This window comes from Leuciscus leuciscus (genome assembly GCF_965113295.1).
Source record: "Leuciscus leuciscus genome assembly, chromosome: 7".
Taxonomy (NCBI): domain Eukaryota; kingdom Metazoa; phylum Chordata; class Actinopteri; order Cypriniformes; family Leuciscidae; genus Leuciscus; species Leuciscus leuciscus.
Window position 1 is genome coordinate 6,325,614 of NC_138731.1, and position 20,555 is coordinate 6,346,168.

Below are 20,555 nucleotides of genomic sequence, written 5' to 3' on the forward strand. Positions count from 1 at the left end.
TTCCTTACGTCATCAGCGCCCCTTCTGATTGGCTGCGGAGGGAGCCACGCCATCAGCGGGGCGGAAGTTCAGCATTATTCAGTGTCCACGGTCTTCTTTCGCATAGGACTTTAATATCTCAGTTCAGACTCAGAGAGACAGAGAGGAGATTTTGTTAAAACTGCGCAAAGGTGAGTCATTTTTGACATGTTATTAGATATCTATTGTAATAGAGTTAATAAGTTAGCTAATTTAGGATATGACCGTGTTTTGCCCCCCACTGGGTCAGACACTACGAGTTTAGCTGTGATGTTATGATGATGTTTTGGAGAATTCATCATCTTCAATCTACTAGGACTTTCACTGTGTTCTTTATTGCTGAATAATAAGCGCTCGTTATCCAGGTGAACTGTAGTGGGAGTGTGATAGAGACAGTAATGGAGGTGAAGCTGAAGGCCTCCTGCTGATGTGGCCTTTGATCAGTGAGAGATATTGAACTAACATGACCCGCAGTGACCCATCATGGCGTGTGTGTGTGTGTGTGTGTGTGTGTGTGTGTGTGTGTGTGTGTGTGTGTGTGTGTGTTTATCTAAAGTGATTTACAGTACTCTGGTTGCAGATATTAAGTGTGTATATTTCTCATATGGTATTATATTCCCAGTAACTTAATTTCTAGGACGTTCAGCTTTGACTATGTAATTAATTGTTATTATGAAATTGCCCTGACTCAAAAGTCTGGAATAATTGAGATGTAATCAGTTTAAATGAGGAAAGTGATATCTTTGTCATAGTATCCTTTTAGTGATTGTATTCACACAGTCATTGCATGTGCTACACTTAATTTGTACCATTTTGCTTTATTAGTTATTTTTATTAATCTATTTACCTCTTTTAGAATTTGAAAGATAATATATTTTTTGATAAGTGATTGTAGTCCTTGTTTCTGTAACGAACCCTGTAAAAACAGAAATATTTTGAAATATTATTATAATTTAATGTAGCGGTTGTGTCTGTGTAATTTATTCCTGTGATCAAAGCTGAATTTCCAGCATCATTACTCCAGTCTTCAGTGTCACATGATCCTTCAGAAATCATTCTGATTTGATGATTATCAGTGTTAAACGTTGTGCTGCTTCATATCTGTGTGTAAAGCGTGCTCTTGTGCTTCTGGGGTTGTAGGAGCAGCATTATGACCTCTTTCTCTCTGACAGGCATGTGATGTCTCGGCTGTAGCGCTCGTCCTTCAGTCCCGGTGGTCATGGCGGACACTGTGAGCGGTGTGACGCCCCGCGGGCCGTACATCAGCACCGTCACCAGCCGCGCGCTGAACCTGCTGATGCGCGCCACACTGCTCTTCACGGTGGGAGTGTTTCTCGCGCTCGTCCTGAACCTCCTGCAGGTGCAGCGTAACGTCACGCTCTTCCCTCCTGATGTCATCAGCAGCATCTTCTCCTCCGCCTGGTGGGTTCCTCCCTGCTGTGGGACAGCTGCAGGTACACACACACACACACACACACACACACACACACACACACACACACACACACACACACTCATCAGCAGCATCTTCTCCTCCGCCTGGTGGGTTCCTCCCTGCTGTGGGACGGCTGCAGGTACACACACACACACACACACACACACACACACACACACACACACACACACTCATCAGCAGCATCTTCTCCTCCGCCTGGTGGGTTCCTCCCTGCTGTGGGACGGCTGCAGGTACACACACACACACACACACACACACACACACACACACACACACACACACACTCATCAGCAGCATCTTCTCCTCCGCCTGGTGGGTTCCTCCCTGCTGTGGGACGGCTGCAGGTACACACACACACACACACACACGTTCTCACACACGTGCACACTCACACACACGCTCTCACACACACTGTTATCAGCACCAGTGAGTGTTTGAACTGCCTCTGTCTGTCGACAGGCTGTGTTTTCATTACTTGACCTGGTAATGCCAAGATTCTGTTTTCTAGATATCTGAATGATACACAAAATATTGTTTCAAATAAATGCTGTTCTTTTGAACTTTTTATTCTTCAAAGAATCAAGCATCACGATTTCCACAGAAATATGGATCAGCACGACTGTTTTAAACATTGATAATAATCATAACTGTGTCTTGAGCATCAAATCATCATATTAGAGTGATTTCTGAAGGATCATGTGACACTGAAGACTGGAGTAATGATGCTGAACATTCAGCTTTGATCACAGGAATAAATTAACCCATGGCAACAGTTTAAATGCGGAAAAACCGCAGACCCTGCACCCCTACTGAGCCCCTACTGAGCCCCTACTGAGCCCCTAAAGGGACATGCTGATGAGGAAAAATTATGTCATCGCTTTTGCATTTGAGAAACTTTGTGTTCACTCGCAGAGAACGCAAAAGTTTTACAAGTGAACTCTGCGAGCATTGAAATATATTTTTTCCTTCCATCTCATTTTTTCCTCACCATGTCTGTACAACCCTGATCAGGATTCTCACACACATGAACACTGCTGTCAGGTGTGGTAGATTTTTCCCTAATCTTTTAGGGAAATCTCCCTAAGATTTTTCCCTAACTACGTACCTGGAACCTAATTACATGCGTCTACAGTCGAAACTTCATAAATAAATTTACCTGGGGCGTCTCCAGTCGACACCTAATAAGTGAAAGTGAAAGTGACACGTGACGGCCAAGTATGGTAACCCATACTTGGAATTTGACCTCTGCATTTAACCCATCCAAGTTAATGCACACACATTAGGAGCAGAGTAGTGAGTAGTTAACACACACACACTGCAAACATGGATACACACACCCAGAGCAGCGGGCAGCCTTTTGTGTGGCGGCCGGGGAGCGATTAGGGGTTAGGTGCCTTGCTCATGGGCACCTCAGTCATTTCCCACCGGTTCTGGAATCGAACCAGCAACTTTTGGGTCACCAGTTCAAGTCCCTAACCACTAGGCCATGACTGCCCTAATAAATATCTGGGGCGTCTATAATCGACACCCAATAATCTTTATACTCTAGCTCTGGCGTCTACAGTCGACACCTGGCCGAGTTCCTTACCCTAACTTGTTCCCCTAACTAGCTTCCTTGCTGAGCAGCAATAACCGACAAACAGCCTTCAGCAAATGTCCTGTAAATGCTTTAATCACACGGCCGGGGCATCTCAGAGCAGTTCTCCAGAGAAGCTCCCAAGAAGAAGCACGGCCGGAGGATCTCAGACAAACTCCATTGAGAATCCCACCAGCGAACACAAATACAACAGTTTTTATGGATAGGAGAATGGAAGAAAATTACATGAAACATTACATAATTTCACTACAATTTGATTGGTTCTTCATAGACAAGCCCTCTTGTTAATAAGTAACCACAAGGTTTCATGTTTAGACATCTGTCTAGTTTCATTTCCCATATTTGTTATTTTTACACTCTCAACCAAAGTCACGAGTTTTCTGAAAGGGGAAACATACATTTCAAATTCAAAAGCATATGAATATTGTTCCTGCAAGTAAAACAAATGTTAGTTATGATTAATTGAAAAATCCATCACACAGGTTTGCAGGTGTGTGTGCATGTGAGATCTATGATGTCACTTTGATTGTCCCTCTTGTGTGTTCAGCACTGATAGGTTTGCTGTACCCCTGTATGGACCGGCGTCTCGGGGAGCCCCATAACCTCAAGAGGGAGTGGTCGAACGTCATGCGCTGTGTGGCCGTGTTCGTGGGCATCAATCATGCCAGTGCTGTATCCTTCTCTTACAACATCTCACTCTTCTCATGCCTGACCTCCTGTAACAGTCGTTCTGGCCAGCTCTTCAACTGTTATCCAGTCTATCTTAGTCTAAATGTAACGCAAGTAGCGACAGATCGTTTCTTCCCTATTGTGACGTACATCCGAGTGAAACGGATTATCGGATCAATCAGAGCAGAGTAGACCAATCACAACAGACTGGGCCATCTGACCAATCAGAGCAGAGTAGACCAATCACAACAGACTGGGCCATCTGACCAATCAGAGCAGAGTAGACCAATCACAACAGACTGGGCCATCTGACCAATCAGAGCAGAGTAGACCAATCACAACAGACTGGGCCATCTGACCAATCAGAGCAGAGTAGACCAATCACAACAGACTGGTTCATCTGACCAATCAGAGCAGAGTAAGCTCCCGGAAAGGAGGGGTTTAGAGACTGAATCCGTTATCTGAGGAAAGAGCTGATCCTGCAAAAAACATTTTCTCTAAAAGTTTTAGTTGGAATAAACAATACACAATGATGTGAAAGTGGAGTAGTGAGTAGATGAGTTTACATGTTTAGACAGGCAAACGCTTGAAGTGAAAGCTTTTACTGATGTGTCGTTTATGTCTCAGAATAGAGTGTGAAAATATCTTGATATGGTTCATATTTAACCAAAATCCCATTCAAAAAGCCAGTTGAGGTCGATGGAGCTATAAATGCTGAACTGCACCTGATCTGATGACAGCGCTGTTGTCTTTAACTCAGTGTCCGACAGAAGGTGGACTTCGTGAATAACGTGCAGCTGTCCCTGACTCTGGCTGCGCTGTCCGTGGGCCTGTGGTGGACGTTCGACCGCTCTCGCAGTGGGTTCGGCCTCGGTGTCGTCATCGCTACACTCGCCACTCTCGCCACTCAGCTGCTGGTTTACAACGGTGTCTTTCAGTGAGTGCACACCCTCATACAGCCAAATCACAGAAGGCAGAACTACTTCACTTCAGAATGAACATTTCCTGATCATTCACTCTCCCCACGTCATGTCTTTCTTTCTTCAGTCGAAAAGAAATGAAGGTTTTTGAGGAAAACATTCCAGGATTGTTCTCCATATAGTGTCTTCAATGGGGTCGAAGGTCCAAAAAATGCGATATGCGATAACTTATTAAATAATGCGATATTCAATATGATAATGCTTAAAATGTGTAAAATAAACTTAAATTATGTTTTAAAATATATTTAAAATTATAATAACCAACATACATGTTTCACATTCTTTTCGTGACAAGAAAACATCCCCACAGCTTCTGAAAGTGAACATCAGTGTTTTACAGTAGCATAAGAAGAGTTATTTTAACACCAGTCAAAATAACCTCGGGGTTCAGGTTATCCTACATTAGGGTTAATTAAAGGGCATCTTGCAGGTTAGACTACCCAGTGAGTCAGTGTATAGAAAAATAATGTAGGAACTAGATTTAAATATAAATATATACTTATAAAACGCTATTAAGGCTTCTAGAGTCGTTTTTGTGAGAATTTTACTTCCGCATCTGAAAACCGCCGGAAGTGACGTAACAGGAGGGAGTGCGGTCAAAGTAAACAATAGGAAAGCAATGGATTGCAATGACAGTTCGGACGCTGAGGAAATTGTAAATGTTTACTCGTATGACGGACCTCAGCCATTTAAGTTAATTATGAGCCTGCTATGCAGCCAAGAGAGCAGGACAGGCCAGGCAACTACTTTTATTTGTGTAAACTCACAACAACAAGAAAACGTTGTGCTTTTGTAAAAGAAAAGAACGAACAGGGCGCGCTTTCATGATCTCTGTGAATTGGAGCGCGTCTCAAAAATGAACTGAAGAACAGTGTATAGACAAGCCTCACAGACATGAGAAATATAACTATCTATATAAAGTTTAGAAAAAAAAATGTCCACCAACTAAAAAAATCCAATCGAAAGCAAATACGGTACCATCCGAGTATGTAATCCTGTCCGTAAGAAAGGCGCATCTACATTACAGCGGAGATGTATGGAGATATGTTTGCAGGCAGCCTACACTGATTTAGAAAAGACGAGTTCATTAATAAACATGCTTGATTACGACATAATTGAGGGGAAAAAATAATATGTAGGCTATGTGGCAGCAATGTGTCACCGTAGTATAACACTATACTCCGATCACAATATTGTACAGATTATTATCATGTAGGCCTATCAGGCAATAGCAAAGTATTGGACCCTTAATATCTGCATGTGTTGTGTCAGCCATTAGGAGAAAGTTTCCAGAGAAGGAGGGACTTTATAAAGGCTTTGAATGGTCCCCCTTTGGTGACAATGAATAAAAAATAATCACAACTGTCTAACTGTATAAAAACTTTATAAGTAGAAACAGCCAACACAAACATATAAGTGGTTTTGTACAGATTGAAAATGAATTATAGAACTATTTATAATAATAATAAGTTTCGGCTGCAGACTAATAACAAACACATAAATGCATTACATTACATTACAACCACATTCTGACTACAGACCGGGCGACCCGATGAAGATGCTGTGACAGTGTGCACATATCGCCGTCATCTCATATAACTCCATCATATCGCAGGGATTATAATCATCCAGTCTATAGTGAACGCTACACACTACCATGTTTTTCGAAGCAGATGCAGAAGTGAAGTCCCGTCTTTTCACCTGCACATAACGCAGCCAGGCACGGAAGATAGCACCATCCTGAATCGCAATCATCCGGAAACCTGTGGACTCGAAGTCCTGACAGGCCATAATTCACAATAATTTACCACGACAATGATTAATTGAAATACAATAACCACCGAAAACACACTGAATCACGAGCGCTCTCACTGAACACCAACCTATCTCTGCACTAAGTGAACGCAGAGCCCGGCAAACGACTCCCTCATGTGACGCGATGATGAAAAAACAGCTTTTTCAACACGGTCAAGGAAACTGTCACGTTTCTACTAAATTTGTGCATTACGTCTTGCAAAACAATTTTAAATCCTGCATTAACTTTTCATATGGTATTTTCATACAAGTTTATATATTAATTTTGAATGAAAAAAACCTGCAAGATGCCCTTTAACAACAGAAACTGAATAATCACATGTAAAACTGATTCTTATTAAAGCTACAAACGTTATTCAGCCGAGAGCAGTGAGTGATTTTCTCTTTGTGTTTTGTTCATGACCAGTTATTGCAAGCCGTTGCGATATACATTTGCGATATATCAATAATTGTGATATATTGTGCAGCTCTACTAGACATGAGCATCTTGGATGACGTGAGGGAGAGTAAATTATCAGGAAATTTCTGAAGTGAACCACTGAAGATGTCTGAAGTCCACACCAACAGACATCACGCTCTGTTATGATGAGAGCGCACATCTATCATTCATCAGGACTAGATTATTATCAGGTTTCAGCCTTTATAATCCTGTATTGTGATTGTACTTTGAATAAGCGTGCAGCCTTTACACACAGACCTGCATGTTGTGTGTGTGTCTAGATACACCTCTCCTGACTTCCTCTACATCCGGTCCTGGCTGCCCTGTATCTTCTTCGCAGGAGTGATAACTGTGGGGAATATCGGACGACAGCTCGCTCTGGTAAACTCTCGTAATCTGCTCTTAACCTGTGTGTGTGTGTGTGTGTGTGTGTGTGTGTGTGTGTGTGTGTGTGTGTGTGTGTGTGTGTGTGTGTGTGTGTGTGTGTGTGTGTGTGTGTGTGTGTGTGTGTGTGTGTGTGTGTGTGTGTGTGTGTGTGTGTGTGTGTGTGTGTGTGTGTGTGTGTGTGTGTGTGTGTGTGTGTGTGTGTGTGTGTGTGTGTGTGTGTGTGTGTGTGAGAGATCAGCAAGATTTCACACTGCTGTCAGAAAGACTGGATGCATTACATTGATCAAAAGACACAGTAAAGGCACATCATAATATAACAAAAGATTTCTGTTTCAAGTAAATGCTTTGTATTCATAAAAAAAAAGGTTTCCACAGAAATATGAAGCAGCACGACTGTTTTCAACACTGATAATAATCATAAATGATTCTTGATCATCAAATCATCATATTAGAGTGATTTGTGAAGGATCTTGTGACACTGAAGACTGGAGTAATGATGCTGAACATTCAGCTTTGATCACAGGAATAAATTACACTTTACTATATATTCACATAGAAACAGCTGATTTACATTATAATAATATTTCACAATATTACTGTATTTTTGATCAAATAAATGCATCCTTGGTGAGCAGAAGAGCACAGTATGTTGGGGAAAGTTAGTCCAGTTTCACAGATAGGGCTTAGATTATGCCAGAGTTAGGCCTTTGTTCAGTCAGGACATTGAAGTAACTTTAATAATCGTGCCTTAGAGAAAAACAAAACAATAACTGACATATTTTACGATATATCGCTCTCAGTTAAAACAGCTCAAACATGCATTTTAGTCTGAGACTGACTGTGAAACCGGCGGTCAGAATATTAATATTCTGAGCACTTATAATATTTCCTGACTTCTAGAGCGATGTGTGTCAAACAAAAGCTCTTCTAACATTCCAGGTTATATACTGACTGTACAGTGTGTGAGTGTCGGCCACTGCGTTACGGAGAAGAGGGAGAATTCAAACTCACTAGTTTCAAAATGTTTACTCAAATTAATTAAACTCAAAAGTAATTATTTTATTAAAAATGACTCAAATATTAATATGTACATTTATAAAGTAATTTGTTACTTATTAAATCAAAAAAGTAATCTGATTACATAATGCATGTTACTTGTAATGTGTTTTGAGTATATAAGGTAAGGTTAATAAGTCTTCACTATTTTTTTTTTTTTTTTTTACAAAGCAATATATCAAATGCAAATGATTAGAGGCATTACTCAATTTTGGAAGCTCTTAAAATTGTGAAATGTCCTGTTTTCCCCCCCGTCTGCTGCTTTTGAAACTAAGCAGTGCATTGATTTGTGTTTCTGTATTTCCTGCAGTACGAGTACAAAGTCAGTCAGGAAAAGACTCATCAGGATTGAGGAGAATCCTCTGCACACACCGGAGAAGCAGGAGAAGCAGCGAGACGTCGACGGGACAGAGCGACCCGTCACTGAGGAGCGACAGTGTTATGATGATCCACCATTCACCTCCTCAGACGCTCAGCTTCTCCACGTGTGTGTGTGTGTGTGTCACAGTCTCAAACACACCGTCTGCGCCAGCGCTGAGATGTGCCAAACGGACTGTGATTGGTCAAACCACAGGACTGTCCTCATGACTGCAGGTGTGAGACGGACAATATATTGACTGAATATTTAGACACATTACACACAGTCAATCAGAGAATATGATTTTCCTTCTGTTGTTCCTCTGTGACGAGACATCTGGACACAACGCCACCATAGCATCTCATTCATCAGATCCCAAACCAGTTATATGAATGATTATGAGGGAGAATCTCTCCTCTGTTACACATCACAGGACACCCGCTGGCCACTGGCTCATATCCAGCACTAGTGGGCGTCAGAGCGTCACCATATTCAACTGGGGAGGGAATTAATGTTCAACAAGGTGTTTATTACAACTTCAGTACTTTAAGATGATGCGTTCCTCGTAATAGCCTGATCATTCCCTGCTAGACCCAAACATCTCCTCCGTTTGACTGAAAGACGCATCCTTACACACAGAAATCACTCATATAAACGCCCGTTTCAGCTTCAGAATAAAAATGATTTTTAATGACATTCCATTGATTACCTAAGCCTTAAAATGAGTGTTGGGCAACGATTAATCACATCCAAAATAAACGTTTGTGTTTACATAATATACAGTATATGTGTGTGTATTGTGTATAATTATTTTGTATATGAAACACACACATGCATGAATATATTTAAAGACATACTTGTATATAAATATACATATATGTATATATAAAATATGTATATTTATATATAATATAAGTATTTCTTAAATATGTACATGCATGTGTGTGTATCATATACAAAATAATTATACACAATACACACACATATACTGTATATTATGTAAACACAAACGTTTATTTTGGATGTGATTAATCGTTGCCCAACACTCATTAAAACGAGATGTACTGGAGCTGGAGGTGAACGGCTGGGACAGGCAGACCACTAATTAAGGGAGTTTTTGTATTATCTTTCCTCTTTTTATTTGCGAGGACATTTTAGAGTAAGTGGGATCAACATGGTTTATTAAGTGTTTACAATGATCTTTTACAGCTGAAATAATTGTATAGAACGAGAGTAATTGCAGTTCATCCGAATCATCCGTGACCGTCAGAAACTGCATGTTTTCTCATGCTTTGGCGATCACTTGATCCATGGTTTGTATTTGACCACATTTACTGTTTTTTGAAGTTGAAGTCACATGTTTGTTATCTGCATTATTAAAAGAGACTTTCTTTGAAATTAATTTGTGTGTTTAATATTATAATAATATGTTTCTTTTGGTTTCTGAGGCTTTCATTCTACAATCAGTGACTATTTAACCCTGAACGTCTTGCTATTGGTGTAAAGAGAGGTTAATTGACGCTTGATCTCTATCTGATCTGTGGCATGCACATAAAGTCATTTTTAAACTCATTCAGTTGGTAGAAACAAGCAAAGAAATCTATAAAATGGTCAAACTGGTGTGTGCAGGTGCGCATGCGTGGTAAACATAAACGACGCGCGGCAGAACACGTGGAGGAAAGCGCTTCTGGGTACCAGCATTTTTTTTGCGATTTTGGGGACAGAGACGCGTTTACTTTCTGGATTTGGATATTCTCCATCTCTGGTATGATAGCAGTCATGACGATAAGTGTGTGTTCATTAATTATTATAGGGTTCCGCGGATCGCAGCTGATCCGAACAGACCAGCTCCACGGTTAACGTGATTCGCGGTTAACATAGAGAGAAAGTTTGTCATTTGGATGTGTTTTGTCTGGCCAATTTACACATTCAAATTATTTTAAACACGGAAGAAGAGGCGAAAATCGGGACTCGCGCGCTGTTATAACAGACACACCGAGACAGAGAGAGAGAGAGAGAGAGAGAGAGGCGCTTAATGCCGAGTTCGGACTGCACGATTTTAGCCCCGATTTTGGCTCGCCGACAGGTTTTGAGAAATCGCCGACAAATGCCCGAAATCACAGGCAAATCGGTGCTCGTTCACGCGAGTGACAATCACGCAGTGTGAATGAGCAAAGACGCTCGCCGACGAGTCGCCGACGCCCGTGAGATATTTGGCATGCTAAATATCTGGACCTGTCGGCGATTCAAAATCCTGCTGTGTGAAAGTGTTCTGACTGAAAACTACATCGGCGATGACCGACAGCCAATGAGAGAGCAAGATACAGAGCAGCGGGGAGTTCAGGGAGGAGTTATAGACCAGAATATCAGTATTTTAATATATTTACAATTATATCAAACAGAAACAAAGCACAAACATTTGCTTGACCAGCAGCAACAGCAGCACATTGCAAAATTATTTATTTACCCCCAACTCTCTTTGCAGAACACACAGTCCTTGCTCCCCTTGTCTTCCCAGCCATTTCCTCATACATAATATGTTTTTCTTTTTCTCCTTTTCGCTGCAAATCAGTGCACAGACAATTTGGATCGCAAGCTTCTTCCAGGCTATCATTTTTAATAACAATTTCAGTCTCGCACGAGAACTGCGGTCTACGCACGCGGGATTTTGCGCTATTTCCTTATCACTTCTCGCGTGTGTTTGGTTGTGAAACGCTGTTTGCGGACCAGACAGAAGTTGTCTGCGATTCTTCCTCCTGAAATTCATGCAGTGTGAAACCTCCTGTCACCGATGCATCATGCAGTGTGAACACACCAGCAACTGAATGTTACTCCAGATAGTCACGCAGTGTGAAAAGAACAGTGACCCGACTACTTTGAAAATCGTGCAGTCTGAACTTGGCTTTAAGCAGCGCTAGAACACTTAATTTATTCCTCTTTCTCGTTTACTTGCGACTGAACGGACACACACACACACAAAATAATGTCAAAAAACCTGTCTTGGCAAATATTATGTCGGTTATGTCATACATGAACAGTTGAGAAAGAAACCAGATGTTTATCATTATTTGGTCCGTGCATTCGGTCTTAAAGTGACAGCAGCCTAATATTCCTGATGTTGTCTGTGTCATTAGTGATGATAAAATAAAAATCATCATCATCATCATCATCATCAACTACCATGTTGGAGAGAAAAGAAGACAGTGAGGGGAGCAGTCAGAAGGAAGGTTATGGAAGTAAAATAATGTCAAATGTTTTTGAAATAAAAAGCCTGTTGAATTGCACTACTTGAAAAAAAATAGGCATTGCATTAACCATGCTTGCATTTTAATGCATTGCATTTTTAGTGCTTACATTTTTATGGGCTGAAATTCAACATGGTTGAATATTTAAGCTGTGAATATTTCAATTAAAAAAAAATTCAAACACCTTTTCATTATTAAAAATTCAATAATCCATATTCACCTTTCATATTTCACTTCCAAAATATTCAAACTGTTTAAAAATACAACCAATAATATTCAACAGGCAATTTTCGGTCCATTTTATTTCGCTTTGCAAATTCGCTTCCACAAATTCAGTGGTTCAAATTCGACAGTAAATTCAACATTGACGTCCAGGAACTGCAGGAAAAGCAGTAGATTGCCGAGCATACTCTCCATCTGCTGTTAGTCTACCTCACCAGCAGATGGTGCAAAAGCGCGTGTTGAAGGCCAGGAACAGTTAGAACAAGTCATTCATTCATAAAACTCATTTACAGCAATGTAAGTGTATTTGTGATTATTATGACGGATGTTTTATGTTAAATTCAGTGTCTTCACGGTTACTTTTCCTGTGTAGCCTACATGCATCTTTCTCTACCGTGAACGAGATTATAATGTTATTCCCCGATGCGGATGTACAGATCCAATGTTACATTTTTGAGGTTGACATATATTTCTCTTGGTTGTTTAGTTGCCTTAACTTTATATTGTGGCGATGTGCTGCATGCAGGCTATTAGGGTTTCCCTCAATACTTCAGGATTCCTCTGCTGGACATATACAACGCTTAACGTAGCTTAATGGACTACAGTGATGTAAAAGATCAAACTCGCAGGCAAACAGATGGAATCAGAATAACGCGTAAAGCTTAATGCTGAGCGTTTCCCAGTGATAGATTGGCATACAGATGGCTTGATGTTGGACATTCGCACATTTAGGGACCGTCTCTAAAGTGTATACGACTTTGGTATACACGTTTCTAACTCCGATAGCATTTGAATAGAACGACTTACAGTCATAAAACCAAATGTAAAGTGTTCATTTAGTGTCAGGCATACTGCGCACCCTTTGGATTTTTGATATTTATTCAAATAAATTTAAGTTTGCTATTGAAGTTAGAAACGTGTATGCCAATGTTGTATGCAACTTTAGAGACGGTCCCTAAATGTGCTAATGTCCAATGTCAAGCCAATTTTACATTTACTCATTTAGCAGACGCTTTTATCCAAAGCGATTTACAGTTAAACTAACAATAGGAGGACAATATGCAAGTGCTGTGACAGTTTAAGCTAATGGAATACACGTATGCATACTATATATATATATATATATATATATATATATATATATATATGTATGTATGTGTTGATTTTATGCCAGTAAATCACGAAACGCTCAGCATGAAACTTTGCGCGTTAAGTTCATATTCTGAGTCCATCTTCTTGCCTGTAGCCTATACAATAGCCTACAACCTACTTCCCTAATAAGGTGCAAGATTGGTCTTTCATTTCATTATCAACGGAAGGGAAATCCTTGAGTATGAGGTATTGAGGGAAACCGATCCTGTTCATGGTAGAGAAAGCTGATGACATGTAGAATACACAGGGAAAGTAACAATGAAGTTATTGAATGAAACATAAACACAGCTTTTGTGTGTTTATCATCTTTTCCGCATATACTGACACAGATAATCATTTTCATTTTATGAATGAATGTCTTCGTCAACAACACGCGCTTTTGCACCATCTGATGGTGAGGTCGACTAACAGCAGATGGAGAGTATGCTCGGCAATCTACTGCTTTTCCTGCAGTTCCTGGACGTCAATGTTGAATTTACTGTCGAATTTGAACCACTGAATTTGTGGAAGCGAATTTGCAAAGCGAAATAAAATGGACCGAAAATTGCCTGTTGAATATTATTGGTTGTATTTTTAAACAGTTTGAATATTTTGGAAGTGAAATATGAAAGGTGAATATGGATTATTGAATTTTTAATAATGAAAAGGTGTTTGAAATGTTTTTAATTGACATATTCACAGCTTAAATATTCAACCATGTTGAATTTCAGCCCATAAAAATGTCAGCACTAAAAATACAATGCATTAAAATGCAAGCATGGTTAATGCAATGCCTATTTTTTTTCAAGTAGTGCAATTCAATAGGCTTTTTATTTCAAAAATATTTGACATTATTCTACTTCCATAGAAGGTAGGATAAGTGTGTGAAGCGTGAGTCCAAGCAGATCTCCTCCTGCGAGAACCAGACCAAAGGTTATGTGCACCCCTGACAATAATGCAATCAATGCATCAGATGTATGACATATGACAATATACATCTATTTTTCAGACGATAGACGTGCACGTGATTGAGGTGTGTCTGTGTGCTTCAGTGAAAACAGCGCGCTGATTAATTAAACTCACGGTTTTACTGCACACCTTCCAGCCAATCAGAATCCAGTATTCAGGGTATAATGAACTTTAATCAGGGTGGGTCACGCTCATGATAGAGCACCACCTGATTTAACCAATATTATTATAGTTATTAAATTAAAAGCACAATACAGGGAAATAGTTGACCTCAGAGAAGATGTATGATTATGATTATAAACTGTAGTTAATAATACATTAATAGACTATACAGTGAGTTCTTAAATCATTGTCACTGTAATAAACAAAGTGTTATTGTTTAATTAGCTCATACATAAATAGTTAGATAATGCTTTGTTAACATCTTATTAAATGTTATTAATAGTTCTCTCTTTAGATTAGGTCATGGAATATTGGAAAATGTCATTAATTGGGTGCTTTAAACCAACCTTTATTGGACATTAATTGCATTATTATTAAGCGTTCATTTACAAATACAGTAAGCATATCCCCAAAGCTAAACTTAACCACTTGAAAATAAATAAATAAATCCATAAAATAGCCTAATGCTGTCAAGATGAATTACATACAAATACAGTTTGTACAGTATAAAACTCACTATTTCAATGGAAAGTCCCTATAAAACATGGAAACCCAATCAATGTGTGTGTGTGTGAGAGAGAGAGAGAGAGAGAGAGAGAGTGTGTGTGTGTGTGTGTGTGTGTGTGTGTGTGTGTGTGTGTGTATGTGTGTGTGTGTGTGTGTGTGTGTGTGTGTGTGTGTGTGTGTGTGTGTATCTCTGGGTGTGTGTAGATTTAATGGGTGATGTTCAGCATCACTGGTTCCTCCATTTCTCAGTAACTCTGACTGCTATAATCCCAGTTTAATGGATTTAACCGTGTCAGTGTGTGTGTGTGTGTGTGTCAGTCTGTGTGTGGTCCCATGCAACTGCTCACAGCCTGAACAACCAGTGATCTCTAACTCTCCACGGACAGTTATCTGGCAGAAATATGACTGCTGCCTCACACACACACACACACACACACTCCGGCTCGCTGTGTAAAGGTTAATGCAGAAGACCTGCTTTGCGCTCAAGTTAATCCATTCTTCTCAGTTTCAGAGTGTGTGAAGCAAGTGTGAACCAGTGCATTTACTCACACAGCTGTTTGCCGTTTATCTCGCTTCGTGACTCTGAATTCATTCAAACTAGATTTTCATTTTTAGTTTTCCACCAGTTTGAACACTGAATGATAAATGGATGAATTATTTTGTGCAGCAACAATGCATTCGCCAATATGTTTGGACAGTTGCTTTTTGCTACCTTTTTTTTTTTCTTTCTCAGGGTGGGTTCAATTATAAACATCTTAAAGCATCAGTTCAGCCAAATATTCTGTCATCAATCACTCAAGCTCATTTCGTTCAAATAAAGATATTTTTAATATTCTGGTAGAATTTATAGTCCATGAAACCAAAGACATTGAGGCCTCAAAAAGTGCATAAAGACGTTGTAAAAGTATCCTGTATGAATGCAGCGGTTTAAAGCGGTGGTATAATGCCCCTTTTTACAGTATGTAAAATAAGTCTCTGTTGTCCCAGTGTGGGACATGTGTGTATGTGTGTATGAGTATGTATGTTAAGTTTTAGCTCAAAATACCCCACAGATATTTCTGTACAGCATGGGCGTGCACCTGAGACCCGCAGTGACGGATTAATTGACAGCTGCTGTCAGACTCGCTAACATGGAGAGTGACTGGAGTGACGCAAGTAGCTTTGCAACAGGACTTTTCTACCCCACCTTCTCCTGAAGTGGAGGAGGGTGACACAGGGCCAGAGCCATATCAATTCGACTGAAACTGTGGTCTTAACTCCCGCATTGCGATCGGCATCCGACGATCCTAGCGAAGCAGCCGCGCAAGGGAGAATGGGGCCAGTATCTGAGTGGTAAAACATTATGGCTAAATTAGGCTAATGCTCATAGCAAATGCTAACGAACTATCAGAAATTGAAAACCCATGCATTTAGGTTAATTTTGGTATGATTTAGTGTTAATAATTAAGCGAAAAACAGATTTCAAGTCTCACGTAGCACCGCGTTCATGGTTCGACTGGTCAAGACTGTTTTCCAAAGATTGCTCCCAGCAAACACAGAACGTTGGCGCAACGTACCCAACCTTCTAACAACGTTTAACAACATGGCAAAAAGGTTGCTATAACTACGTTGTGTGGTGAAGGTTGTTACAGCGTTGTCACAATGTTGACATTGAACCACCGTTCAGGGAGATTTGCGAATTGCAAACAGCCAGTCACTCACGGCCTATCCCTCCCTTTTCAAACTCGAAGGAGAAGCTACGGTGGCTGAAGATGTCGTCCTGAGTCTGAGTCAGCAGCAGAGAGTAGCAAGTCAAGCAATGAGGTTTCTTTAGCGCTAAACTGTAGCCAAGGCGACATCTATTGTATATATCTATACCCGCCTGCGCTCTCAGATCACTTGGACATGGCTGTGTTCAAGAGGTAAAAACGATATAAAAACTGTTCGTTTTCTCACACAAACCGCTCGTTTCGTGTCTTAGGCCATCAATGTGTACTTACGATGGGGAATTGTTTCATTTGGACTCTGTGCATGCTCTTTGAGACAGTGACCATAGACCTGCATTATATGACTGACAGACAAGAACGGTTTGACCTAAAAATATCAAAATTGAAACTACTGCGGAAAAAAAGACACCTACATCTTGGATGCCCTTGAGGTAAGCTAAAACATACCAAAATTTAATTTCAAAGTGAACTATCCCTTTAAGGTTGTGCCTAGGGTGTCTGGACAACCACTGGACAACATATGTACTCGTCACTGCCCTGAAGCGCGAAAATCAGCCTTTTGAATTTTATGGAGGGATTATTGGGTCAGATTGAAAACTAAAAGTCTAAAACTAAAAGTCTTAAACGAAAACTAAAAGTCTAAGTCGAAAATGAATTTGGTATTTAGGATTGGGCATTTTGTATTTAGGATTGGGCATTTGGTAATTTAGCCATTTAGGATTTAGGATTGGGCTTTTAGGGATTTAGGATTGGGAATTTGGTATTTAGGATTGGGCATTTAATCATTTAGCCATTTAGGATCTAGGATTGGGGATTTAGGATTGGGCATTTGGTATTTAGGATTGGGCATTTTGTATTTAGGATTGGGCATTTGGTAATTTAGCCATTTAGGATTGGGCATTTAGTCATTTAGGCTTTAGGATTGGGCATTTAGGGATTTAGGATTGGGAATTTGGTATTTAGGATTGGGCATTTAATCATTTAGGATTTAGGATTTGGGGATTTAGGATTGGGAATTTGGTATTTAGGATTGGGCATTTAATCATTTAGCCATTTAGGATTTGGGGATTTAGGATTGGGAATTTGGTATTTAGGATTGGGCATTTGGTATTTAGGATTGAGCATTTTGCATTTGGTCATTTAGCCATTTAGGATTTAGGATTGGGGATTTGGGGATTTAGGATTGGGAATTTGGTATTTAGGATTGGGCATTTGAGGATTGAGGAGTGTATGCAAATAAGGAGGCGTGGCCCAAATACTGGAGGCTGGGTTTGAAATGGCTGGTGCGCAGAGGCACCTTATGGGCAGCAGAGGGAGCTCCCAGTGCTAAGGAGCACACTGTAATGAAACCAAACAGAGCGAGTGAGCAGGGCTGGAGCGAGTACTGTACTTTATAATGTGATAACTTCAACTTAATGACAGCGTTGTAACATTTATGTGGCCTCACACACAAAGTCACCAGTGAAAGAAGTGCTATCGGTCTGACGACGAGAAAGCAGCAGACAGTGCAGCAGGTAAGATGCTAACATTAGCTACTAGTTATATTAGCTGATATTGCTAACATGCTTTAGTAGGCTATTGTTATACGCTGTTTTTTTTTACTACGGTTAACCCCACTGACAGGAGTAGATACACTCCTTTCACATTGCCAGTAGATGTGCTTGTTTCTGTTTTTTTGCTATATAGCCTATATATATATATATATATATATATATATATATATATATATATATATATATTAACGCAACGTATCAGAAAAAACAAGGTTAGGAAACAGTAACTGTACGTTCACACCGCCGCCGACTTGAGCTGCAAAGAAACTCTGGCCGCCCTGTCAAGGAGGACGCTTGTCAAAGAGTACGGGGAAGCTTGTTGACGCTTTGGCCGCTCTGAAGTCTGTGTCACACCATGAAATGTAAACAGAAAAAACAAGCTATACATTGCCACTAGAAACCTTTTATAATGACAGCATTTTTATAACCGTTTTGGTCACATTTGGTCGGGAAAAAAAGAATAATTAGCTATTATTATTATTAATAGTGAGGGTGCGCGCTCTCTCTCTCTCTCTCTCTCTCTGTCTCTCTCTCTCTCTGCTCGTTCTTATGCCCTGTCAAGCGCGCCCTTGTTAAACTGACATGCAAATGATAAACTTTCACTCTATGATGGTTAAACTGTGCAATTAATCCGATAATGATAGGAAGCACCTGTTTAAGCAGAAGTTATAATAGACAGCACACAGGTATAGTAATAAAGAAGCTGCTTGTCTCTTGCCAGGGCTTTCACAATATCACTGTGTACTGTGTACTGTTACAATAGATCTGCGCGCGCACTCACTATCAACAAGCGTTGTCATTGTCATTGTCAACAAGCGTCAACAAGCTTCCCCGTACTTTTTGACAAGCGTCCTTGACAGGGCGGCCAGAGCTTCTTTGCAGCTCAAGTCGGCGGCGGTGTGAACGTACGGTTACTGTTTCCTAACCTTGTTTTTTCTGATGCTTTTAGTTAATATATATATATAGGCTATATAGCAAAAAAAAAAACAGAAACAAGCATATCTACTGGCAATGTGAAAGGAGTGTATCTAACGTTACTCCTGTCAGTGGGGTTAACCATAGTTAAAAACAAAACAAAAAACGGCGGATAACAATAGCCTACTAAAGCATGTTAGCAATATCAGCTAATATAACTAGTAGCTAATGTTAGCATCTTACCTGCTGCACTGTCTGCTGCTTTCTCGTCGTCAGACCGATAGCACTTCTTTCACTGGTGACTTTGTGTGTGAGGCCACATAAATGTTACAACGCTGTCATTAAGTTGAAGTTATCACATCATAAAGTACAGTACTCGCTCCAGCCCTGCTCACTCGCTCTGTTTGGTTTCATTACAGTGTGCTCCTTAGCACTGGGAGCTCCCTCTGCTGTCCATAAGGTGCCTCTGCACCAGCCATTTCAAACCCAGCCTCCAGTATTTGGGCCACGCCTCCTTATTTGCATACACTCCTCAATCCTCAAATGCCCAATCCTAAATACCAAATCCCCAATCCTAAATCCCCAAATTCCCAATCCTAAATCCTAAATGGCTAAATGACCAAATGCCCAATCCTAAATACAAAATGCCCAATCCTAAATACCAAATTCATTTTCGACTTAGACTTTTAGTTTCAAATTTAGACTTTGTTTTCGTTTAAGACTTTTAGTTTTAGACTTTTAGTTTTCAATCTGACCCAATAATCCCTCCATAGAATTTCAACTGATCGTTGGGCCGTCTCATTCTTCATCAGGCAAGGATATGTGAGAATTGCGTTTAATTTACCTCAGCTAAATAAGATACGTAATTATTCAAACACAACCTACAACTTCCTTATCTGATGTGACATTTTTTTTAACATCATCTGGTCAGGTATGACAAATATTTAACTTTATGGCAAAAGTATGAAGCCAAAATTACTTTAATGATGAGTAATTGATTTCAGCACAGGCAGCGACGCGTAGCCTTCTTGTTGCACGTTATTGTTTTTACTTTTTTTTTTTTTTTTTGGGGGGGGGGAAACGCACAGAAAAAAAAAAATGTTTGTAACTGCTCACACACCTGTTTATATTTTCCTTTGATTTGTCGTCTCATTCGTTTTTTTTGCCAGATTTTCGCATGTTTGCTCATGCTAGTTAGTCCACTCCCTGTATAATATGTTTGTTTGTTTGTTTTCTTCTCACAAATGTATGACTTTTGGAAGTGCAATTTGATTACCATATGCAGTTTTAATAAAGTTGAATTAGCTAACCTTCTATGTCATTTTTACTCTTCAAAGTGTACACTTGCAGGTGTTGATTATAATGAATTT

At 40.0% G+C, this 20,555-nt stretch overlaps 1 protein-coding gene across 7 annotated transcripts; it reads left to right on the forward strand.

The window, feature by feature from the left end:
• Positions 1-17: 17 nt before the first annotated feature.
• On the forward strand, positions 18-10,177 carry insig2 (insulin induced gene 2). 7 transcript variants are annotated; one of them, XM_082176297.1, is made up of 6 exons: positions 18-170; positions 1,191-1,472; positions 3,619-3,743; positions 4,511-4,677; positions 7,256-7,355; positions 8,728-10,177. In XM_082176297.1, exons 2-6 carry the CDS (start codon positions 1,238-1,240, stop codon positions 8,767-8,769), a joined length of 669 nt encoding a protein of 222 aa, XP_082032423.1. In that variant the 5' UTR covers positions 18-170; positions 1,191-1,237; the 3' UTR covers positions 8,770-10,177. The 7 variants fall into 7 exon arrangements, with proteins under 7 accessions (XP_082032423.1, XP_082032419.1, XP_082032418.1 ...); XM_082176293.1 differs by lacking the exon at positions 8,728-10,177 and adding an exon at positions 7,600-7,688 and having other exon boundaries at positions 7,256-7,413; XM_082176292.1 differs by lacking the exon at positions 8,728-10,177 and adding an exon at positions 7,600-7,681 and having other exon boundaries at positions 7,256-7,429.
• The last annotated feature ends 10,378 nt before the right edge of the window (positions 10,178-20,555 follow it).

Bases quoted from the DNA above. Each gene is read 5' to 3' on its own strand.
- insig2 (XM_082176292.1), top strand. From the start codon at position 1,238: ATGGCGGACACTGTGAGCGGTGTGACGCCCCGCGGGCCGTACATCAGC. The intron at 3,744-4,510 runs GTATCCTTCTCT...AGTGTCCGACAG, and splicing joins GCATCAATCATGCCAGTGCT to AAGGTGGACTTCGTGAATAA. The intron at 4,678-7,255 runs GTGAGTGCACAC...GTGTGTGTCTAG, and splicing joins GTTTACAACGGTGTCTTTCA to ATACACCTCTCCTGACTTCC.